The sequence below is a fragment of the Columba livia genome, chromosome 1 (assembly GCF_036013475.1).
Source record: "Columba livia isolate bColLiv1 breed racing homer chromosome 1, bColLiv1.pat.W.v2, whole genome shotgun sequence".
Taxonomy (NCBI): domain Eukaryota; kingdom Metazoa; phylum Chordata; class Aves; order Columbiformes; family Columbidae; genus Columba; species Columba livia.
In genome coordinates this window covers 118,526,031-118,538,060 of record NC_088602.1, presented here as the reverse complement: position 1 = coordinate 118,538,060, position 12,030 = coordinate 118,526,031, and the positions used below count along the sequence as shown (strand labels likewise).

The following is a 12,030-nucleotide window of genomic DNA, read 5'->3' as shown; positions in this document are numbered from 1 at the left end:
TGGCACCTGGTAAATCTTTCATCAGGACGTAACTACAGAAAGGCCAGTTGCTGGTGTAGATACAGACCGCTCATTTTATGTTGGTACCATGTGTAAATGCTAGTGATTTGCACCAGAGTGGTATTGTATGTGCACTGATGCACATTTTTCATGTGTAGTGAATTGTGGGATCAATATTAACATTCAGTTCTCTTTCTATTTCAGTATGAGCAGAAGCTTCTAGAGGTACAGAACATGATGAATGCTATTTTCAAAGGGACATTTCTAAACCGGTACCGGTAAGAATAAAAATAAAGCTGCATTATGTATGCAATCCCAAGAAACTCTTGCTCAAATTGTCCAGATACCAGAATCAAGTCAAACATCCTAGATGCACTGATGGTGTCAAGGAAATTGCAGAAGTTAATGATTTTAAAGAATTTGGGCTTACAAAAGGACTTCTCTTAGGTGTGATTCTTAAGTTCTTCCTGCTGGCTATAGAGCAGTGCATTTGTGATTGAGAAGATATCCAGAATTAAAAAATAACTATTGTATGAAACATTTGCAACTAAAAGTGGCCTGACTGTTGATTGGAGACTAACTTAGAGCATTAATATGAATATATTTTTAGGATTTTGAATTATATATGCTTCTACAGTTCCAGAAAGTAAACATCTTGCAAATAGTATAATTAATAGATATTAGGCATTTAAGTATGTATTAATATTACAATTCTGTAATTTCACAGTGATGTGATCCCTGAGATCCGAGCAACTTGCATTGAAGAAGTTGGCAGCTGGATTAAAACATATCCAGATGCGTTTTTAAATGACAGCTACTTAAAATACATTGGATGGATGCTGTATGATAAGGTAAAGTTTTTCTTTCTGGGGGCAGTAGATGGGATTTTTATTTTCCTAAAGGATCTTAACATTTAAATTCTTGAGAGCAGATACTTAAGACTGTGGTGGTAGAAAAAGGAATTTACTTTCTTCCTCATTTCAGGTTTTATTTTAAAGCCATGGTAGCGTGAAATAACAGAGAACATTTTTTTCCAGTTCTGTAGCAGCGTGTGTCCCTGTGTGTGTAGTTATTTTTATATGTTACTGAACTGGGAACTATTACTAAATTGTAAAATGGCTTATATCTTTTCAGCACAGGCAGCATTAAACATTGTCTAAAATTCTGCTTTTAATTTTGATGTCTACATTTAAAATTTCGTTTTAGTTTTTAAAAAATGAACAACTCTTACCTGTAGTAAAATAGTCTTCAATATTGCGTTTCTCATTTGGAATTAAATGGATATAGAAAACATTTACAGAGAGTCCAGTCATTTCCTAAAGAGTTTTCTCCTTTTACTTACAGTAAGTTTTTTTAAATTTTTGAGTCGAGACATATTTTAAAACAAACAAGAAACAAACACAAAAAAGCCAAAATAAAACAACCAAAAGAAAACAGTAACTCAAAAATGTGCCTTTTCTCATGCTTCTAAAGTCCATGAGAGATTTTAGGGTGATAGGAATATTTATTGTGAATGGCTAATTACCAAAATTGGCAGGCTGTACTTCTGCAGGCCACCTTTGAAGTGTGTATAGCTTCTGTATAAATTCTGAAACGTGCTCAGTTTTGTGTCGGCTTTAGGTAATATTTTTATGCATAAAATTGTAGTTTACCACAAATCCAGGAGGGGGAGCACCAAGCCTCTTATTTTCCTGCATTTTGCCGTTACTGCAGAGGTAGTATTTAGATTTTTAGAACAACAAATGTTATCAATACCTTCCCTCTTTTCCTGCATAAATTTTATCTGCTCAGAATATCTTTTTGGTATATGTTCAGTTGAGAGAATTCTCAAAAGAAAAAGTAATTTTTGAAGATGATGCATCTTCATTCCCAGTGCTGCACAGCAAAACTTCACGGCTGGTGTCTCTGATTACTGCACATCCAGTGCCGTTAATTTGGAACTGGAAATAGTTGTTTTTCTACGGCTTATTATCTGAAAGCAGTGCAGACGCAAGCAGAGTGAGGTAAAGTGAGAAGCCTTCCACATTCCACATTTGGCTGAGGCCTGGTACTGTGCCACTGCTGGTCATTGTAGGTCCCGGCTGCGCTTTGTGATTTGCAGCCACTGTTAAATTGCCCGATTCCAAAATGAGAGCAGGGCATTTTTGGCAGCAATAGGGGCAGCAGTGCTTTTACATACATCTCAATGTTATTTCCCACTCCTCCTCCTTAGTAAGCATTTCCATTCCATCTTGTTGAGGGTGGGTGGCAAGAAGCTGGTATCTCCCAGAGCCAATTTTCTTTTAGAATGTGATGTAGAAATGTTTGCCAAAAAATTTAGGCTCCAGAGTGGAGCAGCCATGAAAGTATTCTAACAGTGGGGAAAACCTGGCCAGGATCATCTACAGTATTGTAAACAGAGAATTAAGTTCAGTCATTTGCAAGGCTTTAAAGCAGAGTGGGAAGTAAGCATAAAATTAACATTTTGTCTCCAAAGTCTTTGATTTGAATATAATAATTTTTTTCTCTATGAGATACTATTTTGCCATTATACCCTGATATGAAACATTATGTTTTTTATATGAAAAGTTATTTCCTTGGTGGAAGAAGGTGCTCCAAATTCAGAGGTAATATGCTCCGAATTCTATATGAGGATCTTTCTTTGGCCCAGTAAGAGTTGTGGAACAGTGCTATAGATTTTTGAGTAGGTTATGTTAATCTGCTAGAAATAATTTAACTTTTTATGTTTGCAGACCACGCAGCAGGTGAAACTGAATCTGACAGCTGTGTCCAGTTGAACAGTGTTCTATATAAACCCAGTCACCTATCAGCGCTTTTGTGAAACCCAGGCACTAAACTTGTGCTCAAAAGCACTAGTGTTCTTCCAAGGGAATAGGCAGCTACTAAATCAGCATCCAGATCCAGTTGAACCAGTGCTTATCTGAGCAGCAGGTGTTGTGTAAGTGCTGTGTAAAACGTTCAGAGTTAAAGACCAGAAAAATCAAGACTATGAAGAATAAGGCTGAGGAAAGTGGAAGGCAGAATCAACAGACTGGAAGGCAAAACTCTGAAAATGTAGATGCACACTTGGCATCTCCCACCATGGTAGACTTGTTTGTCTGGAGCTTCAGGGCAAGTTGTTGAGGTTTTCTCATTAGACTATGAAAACCACCCAAAGAAATCCTGTGGAAACAGGAGCTTGCTGTTGAAATTAACATCTGTGTCCAAACCATGTGACCCACTTGGCAAATTTGGGGAAATTGGAAGGGTTTCTAGCTTGACCTCCCATTCAGCATGGCTACAGAAATTGATGCTGTTGTTATGGTGATTTCTGAAATACTTCTTTCTTCAAATGTTCCTGTTAAAATAGTAGTTTTCTGCTCCAAAGGTCATCTCTGTGTTTACGTACTGATGCTTTTTGTGGGGGTGTTTTGGTTTTGTTTCTTTTTTTTTTTTTAATATGTTTTATCTCGGTAGGACAGGTAAGCTCAGTTGTCTTCACTGTTTAGGAGTAATTCAGAAGTAGACCTGTTTGTTCCAGTTCTCTCTATTTGTAAGGCTTATTTAGTGTCCCCATCTCTGTGATAGCGCGGAGCCTGAAATCTTGTAACTGAATGCATCTATACAGTGGTGGAGCCCATGCAGAGCTCTTCGGGTCACTAGAGCTGCCCACTGTCTTCCTGATTTTTCCGTCAATCTGCAGCTCAGGGCTGAAATATACTATGATGCAGTTGAGGGACAGTGTTGTGTTCAGAGTATCCTGAAAATGTGCTTATAAATACCTCCCCTTCACTCTGTCACAACTTTGAAAGATCAAACAGGCGGGAATTTTGTCAAGATTAGAATGGTAGTTCTGGTGAAGGGAGTCAATGGCTTGCTTACATTACTGTTGAATGGAGCTAAAGGTAAACAGTGAGTTTTAGAAGTATGTGAAGTAATTTTGAAGGATCAGGAAGCTATGAGGAATGATGAATTAAGAAAAGGAGAGGTAGCTGAGAAGGAGAAAATGCAGCTGAAAATATAGGAAGACAGCAGAACTAGACCTAGCAGAAGTAGATATTTGTTCATAGTTCTCAGTGTTAATTTCCTCAAGACTTAAAAGAAACATGTACTTACGGGGTTATGACTGAGAGCTTTCAGGTAGGAAGAGAATACCTTAGAAGGCAGGTGGTTTAGTTTAATGTGTTAAACTTTATATCTGCAGACACCTGACTGTCAAATGCAAAGGACGTTACTAGCTGTGCACCAAGGTCTACATGACCATCCAACAAAGATTTTTTCCTTTTTTTCTTTTTTTCCCCCAAGCACAAATACAGTCCCTATTCACATGCAAAGCCTCATGATAAAATTCTGAGGGCAGCTGAGGCCAGGATTGCAATACATTGGCTGAGTCCATGCCAGTGTGCAGTGATAGGTACCAAGTTGGAACTGTTTTGTGAGTGAGTTCTGTGCTGTGGAGCCCTTGTGACTGTAGGAAGCAGCAGATGTGGCCAACAGTCTCTTTCTCAGACAAGACCTTTTATTTTAAAGTACCATATCAAACATGTGCTGCTGATGTGTCACAGGCAGATTAGAGGGCAGTACTCACTGTCACCTGTTGATCTTTCATTTTGTATTTCTAGCAAAAAGCTGCCTTATGCAAAACCATTGGTCAGAGCCTGCTACTGAGTATCATCCTTTGCTTTCCATCTAAGCAGGTGAACAGGAACTTGTAGTAATGGATATCCTATGTGTAGGTGGTCTCCTTTCTTGGGTTTCCTTGATTATTCTTACGGCTATTGTTAGCAAGAGGAATTAAGGAAGAAATATGAAGAGACTGATTCACAGCCTACGGTTCATTTAAGTGTCTCGGCTGATATTCTTAGCATTATAAGTTTGCAGAACTGGGTGATTTTTCTATGCTAGATCCTCAAAATGACTTTCTTAATGACATTTAAAGCTTTGTCATTTGAAAGGGTTAGTAGATAATTTAAAGGCTGGATAAGGAGAAGTCCTCTTTTTGAGGCATCTGTGAAGCAGCAGTACTAGTAGTATGAAATAACACCTTGCAGGGATAAATATATTTTGCCTAAGTTAATTAATTAGGCTAAATTCAAAACAACACTTCTCAGAATGCTTTAAATATAGTGTTCTAGCACGAAACAGAAATCGGTAGAAGGAGTAACATTTGACTATCTGTGAGAACTCATGATGATAAGCTAGTACATTTCTGAGGTGTACCACTTCCTCTGGGAACTTTTGCTGGACCAGAATTTCTTAGAGTCCTTGTCAGTGTTTAATGATTGTCTGAGTCAGATGTTGAAAGGAAGCAAACAGTCTGATGTACGGAAGAGTACTGATTGTATTAAGTAGGTCATACATACTCTTGTCTTTGTATATCTTTAACAGATGAACAGAACAATTACTGCATCTTTTGCGTTCTGTTGCTTTCATTAACTGTAGGGAACGGAAGCGTTTCTTTGTCTCTTAAGGAGCTTAACACAAACTTTTATGTTACCTTTAAGTTTGACTCACTGCAAGCCTCCTCTGTGTGTGTGAGAGGGAGACATGTGCGTGTGTGCACACAAACAAAATGGTACTGATAGCATTCATAAAGCAGATGAGTCAGAATTTGGGTAGTCTGCTGTAGGCATCCACAGAGAACTCTTATTTACATAATATAAATGCCAATAGTGAATAACATCAAAGATGCATGTTTTTTAACTGTTGGCCAATTTATCTTTGCATTGTAGCAAGCCGAAGTGCGGTTGAAGTGTCTTCTGGGACTGCAAGGAATTTATAGCAGAAAAGAGCTTGTTTCCAGGATGGATCTCTTTACTAGCAGATTCAAGGTAAATATTATAGATTACTGTTTGCTGTTTTTCGGTTCTGGGTTAGGTATACACACAGGGTCTGATGTTTTGATCAGAGCTGATCTCTCCGTGCTCTTGACTGACCCAAGCTTAGAGTATTTGCAGAAACAGCCTGCTTGACTGTGTGGGTGAAGGAATTTTGCAAATATTTTTCCTTCTGTTTCTGGGGAATTTTTTGTTTCACTTTAGTTCATACATGAAATGGTGTTAGCATTGCACTGTGGTCAGGTACCTCCGTCGTTCGTCCAGAATGGTCCACATTTTTTTACAGGATCTTTGGCACATGACAAAGAATTTTGTACTCCAAAGGTCCCTTTTTTGCTGCTCTTGATCATGGGTTAACCTTGTAGATACTGGCTTGGTTGTCCTTGTATCACACTCATGTGGGAATGGCCCTCTGTTGATCCACCATGTCAGTATGAATCTTGAAGAAGGATCCTTTATCTCCTTTCTGAACAAGTCAGATGATAACACCGTAATTTTGAGAGCTTGTTCTGTGACTGCACTGACCCTGTACACTGCCTTTATCATATTCCAACTTCCTGACTCATTTAAGAAGTAAGCCCTTTACTTTTTAATCCTGCCCTTGGTAATGATTTCATCAGTTACTTTTGCCCCAATGGGGCTGGGCCTTTCCAGTATTTTAATAAGAAAACTCAAGGTGCTTTGATTGATATCTCGGTCCCTCCAAATCAGTACATCATCAATGCCTGCATGTGGTGGTAATTCATGTTCTTTTTGCGACAGGTGCAGGGCTTACCTGTATGTCAAAGCAGTTGCTGATAGTAGAAAAATACCTACAGCGCATCCTCAAAGAACAAGAAATAGATTAATATTGATATCTTAAGAATAAAATATTGGGATTGAAACTTGGCTATCTAAGATTAAACCGTTTTAAACAGTTTTGTGGTAGTCCTTTATCTTTCTCGTTAAAGGAAGGTTTTTGTAAGCTGCATAAGCAACTGCAGGATTGGTATTCACAGACTGATGAAATAGCTCTCATCTGCCTTGTACTGCAATCTCCCTCTGTGTGTAGGTTGCTATATAAATGGGTTATTGCAAACTCTATACCACCAATCAAAAAACCCAACCCAAACACAACACCTCCTTCCCCTCTAAACAAAAGAAACACAAACAGCTTCACACGAAATAGAGACTGATATGGAATCTTCCAAAATCTAAGTCGTGGTTTCTCAGTGATGAAAAATGTAATCATATAACCATCAATCCATATCCCACAAGCGAGAGTTTCACGTGTTCCCTCTGTTACCCTTCCTTGAGTGTTCAAACTCAGGATTCATGGACTTCCACAACTTGCAGCTGCGTTGTGAGAAGAAGGAACGTGCGAAGTAAAAGGCATCTAGAGCTTTAGAAATTCTGTGTTAAGTGGGAAAGCTGTTAGTCCCAAAACAAGCAAGGCCAAAGGTTTAATATATACCTTAAAGATGCAGACCGCACTGAGGAGTGCAAGTTCTTGGGTACATGGGACAGGAAAATCTCCACTGTTTTCTGAGGTTTTTGCACGTGTACCGAATTACAGTGGTGTGAATTCTGGAATATTGCTGCTATTCCATGAAGTACCTTTATGACTCAAGTCCTAATTGTCTTTCCAGCAAGGCACTGGCTTCTGTACCCTGTAGGTACATGCACTTTATTGTTGATAGGAGGAACTGATTATGTAATGCTTGTAATTTGAGGCTTATCTTCATCTAACATACTGAAGTGCCAGTAATAACATCTTAGAAACAAGTTGTCCGTCACTTTTAATTTGTAGACAGTAGTTGATTTCTTGTGAACGCATACATTACATCTATAAAAAATACCATATTACTGCATGATTAATTCAGTTAAAAAATTAACATGCTATTAATTTTCAGGGGCTGGGAAACTACATGGTAGTAATCAAGTTGCCTTATATCTCTTAGGAAATAGCTGCTGAAACAAAAATAAACCTCTACTAGTGTAGATGATCTAGCTGTAGCAAAAATACATGTTTATTGAAAACAAACCGTGTTACATCTTTTTATTGTCATTTTACATCCATTAGGATCGAATTGTGTCCATGCCTCTGGACAAGGACCATGAAGTAGCAGTTCAAGCCATGAAACTCTTGATGCTTATGTCACAGTAAATAATTTCTTTTTTAATTTACTGTATTGTTTTAATGGCAACAAGATCAGATACAATCCTGATGAATCTTCCTGTAATCAGTTACTTGCTGGGAAACAGTTGCTTTTGGCAGGATACGAGTTACAGTTAAAGCTGCTCAACACATGGCATTTTCTTTCTGTGGGAAATACCAATTTTAGGAAAACCCTTGTGCTGAGATTCACTATGAAAACTATATTTTTATATCTTTATACTTCCCTCGGAAAGGAAATTCCACGCTTTCATTTTTGCTTTTCTCAGAGCATCTGCCTGTCTTAGGGCAAGTACCCACCAAAGATGGGGACCCCACCCCATCTTCTGTCTCAAGGCTTCCAGGCCTTGACCAGGAGGTCAGGGAGCTCTGCCACCTTCCCTGTCTACTCCCCTGGTGCAGGAAGCCTTGAGCTTTGAGGCTGTTGCTGAAATTTGGACTTTCAGATTCTTGGCTCCATGGCAGAGACCCTGGGAGCTATTCAGCCCACAGCAGACTGATGGACAGGCAATGAACCAGTGTGTGATATCTTGTTTTTGCTGAAGTGCAAAAATAACAGAAGAGTTGTTTTCTTGGGAAAATACCTGCCAGCCATAGCTTTGGTAGGATAATGGCAAGTTGGAAGTGTGGGGAAAAACTAAGCTAATGTTACAGAAGTATATGAATCCTATTCTGACACATCCTTGAGCAGCATGTTTACTTTAGAAATGGCTTTATTTGCAAAATACATGAAGAATAAATTATCCATCCCTCTTTTTCAATGCAAAATGAGATTAAAGAACCCACTGCATTTCATTGTTAATATGGTTGACATGTTAGCACTCAATAAGTCTCTCTTCCCTCTCAGAATGTAAGTTGAATTCTGCCAATGCAGGTGGTTGCTTCCATGTACAGCATGGTGCATTGTCCAGTAGCCTCGTGGGATTTGCTTTTCTGTTTAAGCCAGAAGTGTTGGTCATTGCTAGATAAGGATAAACCTTAATGGACCAAATAATATGGTGGTATAGGTATTTACATTAAATTTCAAGTACATTTGTATATTGAAGTGCTGCTTTATACTCCGGTCTCCTATCTCACTTCACACTCCATTGATTTGAGTGGCCTTTCTCTAGGCCTACTTCAACGTACACATCAGAACAGCATATGATGCTGTGAACATAGTACGCTTTTCTGAAGGGACTTAACCATTGTTTGGGCCTCCCTAGTAGTAGCAAGGGTTATATTGTTTCTGTGTTTACAACGTCCATTTCTGCATCCCTTGGTTCTCCATGGTGTGTAGCTGTTGGAACAAAGCACAACGCTGTGTCTGTGTGTGTAACATGTCCCTGTGCTAGGAGGAGCAGCACACCATTGTTGAAGGACAAAGATCCTGCACACCACTCATGGCTGCCCTTGTTCTCTATCTGAACTAACAAGTGCTGTATTGGCACTGCAGCTGTTTGTCACCTCTGGCTTTATTATAAGGGATCACGTTCTCATTAATGCAAGCTGCAGCTATAAAAGTTTGATCAATGTTTCTTTTTCCCTGAAGCAATTTTTTCCTAATTTTCCTTAAATATAATTTCCAATACGAACAAATGCCTTCTAAAGTTTTCTGAATGACAGTTTTCCATCATAAAATGTAGTTTTCATAAGTAAAATGAATAAATTTTGAAGTTGTTTTCAATTGGGCTGTGTGGAGGCCTAGGAAAACATGCTGCTTTTTCTTTTTGCTCATCTGTTGTGTAGCCATTCTCCTCTCTGCCCCTCTACCCCCAACCCCTCCACAGTTGCTCTGAGCCCTGCTGATTCGGCTTAATTATTGGAGTGATGGAAGTGGGAACTGGGGACTCAGTAAGCAAAGTCAATGACAGCTCTTCTCTTTGATAAGACTAGTACTGACCCATCTATAAAACCTATGTGAAGAGAACGCAGACAGTGTAGACAGTCGCATGTACAGACTTCTTAATAAAAAGCTGCATCAAGATGCTTGTCTAGCAGGGGAAAAGCTTCTGCCTCAGTACCTACACTAGAGTCGGACAGGACTCGCTGTTGGCATTGCAGAAGCAAAGAAATTTCATGGCTATTCTATCTCAAATAGGCGCATTTCATAGCTCAAACCCAGCATCTGGATGTTGAGCAGTAATGCTGCTCGATACATGCAGTAAAGCATGAAATGGGGTTGGGGACAGCAACTCCCCTGCCTTTAAAGAAAAATAAATGACAGCTTGTATAAATGGCACTTCTACTTGTATGCACTGGTGTCATCAAACTTTTTGCTGCTTTTGGCATGCTGCATTGGCCGCTCTGTGGATGGCTCATTTTTGTCACTTGCAAATTTGGCACCTGAATTCTAGTCGCTCAACTTGCAGTTTGATTGAGACATGAAAGACCTTTCAGATCAAGTTTCTAGTTTTAAAGATAGTGGCAAGATAGTGGCAAGAATCTCTGTCTCATGAGCTCCCTATATTTGATTTGGAATCATGGATTATTTTCAACAAATAATAGAATCTTAACTGGTCAGGTACTGACATTGAGAACATCTATCTAATCTTGGAATAAATCTTTTGTTGTTTCACGATCTGTTGGCAAGACGCAAGGCCAGGAGTAATTTTTTTCCTCCAGATAGTCTGTTGGATGCTCTGCAACTTTCTTGGGGAAAATTTGCAATATCAGTAACTTTCTTTTACTGGCCTCCATAATTGTCCTTTGGGTGAGTATAGTAGCAAGACTTTGTTGCCAATTAATTATTTTTGTGATGTTTTACAGCTGCAGTGGAGCTGTGCTCCATGTACTTCAGTAACAGCTTTGACCATCTCTCAACCATGACTGCATTCCAGTCCTGTAGAATATACTTGATTACTCTGTGTACTACTGACCCATAAAACTGCTATGCTGGCCTTTACATTCTTTCTCTTGCTAGCTAGAGAGGCAGTGAAAACACTGATCTTTTCAATTCACTTAAATATGTTGCATTATTAAAACAACCCAATCCAGTGCTGATTCAAAAACTTCTTGCTATGCATATACCTGTTTGTTTTTTTTTTTTTAATCCGTATTTATATTTTTATTTTTATCTTGTCTCTCTCTGTAAGCTGAGATTTTTTTTTCCTTCATGTTTGTTGCATGTTGTCTCAATTGAATGCCAAGGTCTTTATGCAAGCAGCTTTCTATTTTTACACAGCATGATGTGATCCTGAAACTGAAATGAGCCTATGAGGTTTAGCATAATAGAAATTATTAATGCTGCTGAATTATGCATAATTGTTAGCATTAATGTTGCAAAGGATCTGAGAGGGAATAGAACCAGGAAGGAAATAAAGAGGGAGAAAACTTGAGTGACAATGAGAGACCAAGGAATCTTACTGAAGACATTGCCCTTTAGGAGGCAAATTAGTTTAGTGTGCCTACTGCCAGACAATTCTCTTCATTTTTGTGTGCTTAACTGCCTAAAAGAGTAGAGGGATTTTGGAAAAGAACAGCAAAAGTAATTAGGTAACTATAGTAGATGAATGAGGAAAGGTTACAAGTGGTGCAGGTAGGGGCACAAATCTATAAATAGCTTGAGTATGTAAATAGCAAAGGGGAAAATTACTTTGTATTACATTACTGAAATGTAACTAGACATTAAACTGAGTTTTAAACACATAGCTTTCGAGTTTCAAATGTGGAAGAGCTGCCTTAGTGAGAACCGTGAATATATTGCACTCATTAAGAACTTCACATACATAGTTAAAAACCTGTTTAATGGAGCTGATAAATACATTAATTCTCAACACAGTGCTTTGACAGTGGTCAGTAGAGTTAATCCAACCTAAAAGTCAAGAATCTGGGGCTTGTAATTTCCCAGTGTCCTGCCAAGCACAGGAGGCCCAAGTCAAATAGGGCTACATCACACTCGTGCTTAAAAATCTTAGTCTCCCTTCCGATTGTTAATTAGACTGGAAAGGGTGTTTTAGTTTGGAGAGGGAGGGGCTATACTGTAGGAGAAACTTGGAAACTGGATGTGGCAAAGGATGCCATGGCAAATAATAACGTTACTGTTTCCAGGGGTGGATGTCGATGTCTCATGGCAAGTAA

General features: G+C 38.8%; 1 protein-coding gene across 3 annotated transcripts in view; it reads left to right on the top strand.

Moving 5' to 3' along the window:
• Positions 1 to 12,030, top strand: part of LOC102095755 (cohesin subunit SA-2) — a 61,306-nt gene that overhangs the window by 18,012 nt on the left and 31,264 nt on the right. For all 3 annotated transcript variants that reach the window (XM_065074843.1, XM_065074824.1, XM_021287647.2), the window contains exons 10-13: positions 205 to 278; positions 728 to 851; positions 5,712 to 5,810; positions 7,879 to 7,958. In XM_065074843.1, the coding sequence (XP_064930915.1) occupies positions 205 to 278; positions 728 to 851; positions 5,712 to 5,810; positions 7,879 to 7,958 (377 nt within the window). The remainder of the gene's footprint in view (positions 1 to 204; positions 279 to 727; positions 852 to 5,711; positions 5,811 to 7,878; positions 7,959 to 12,030) is intronic.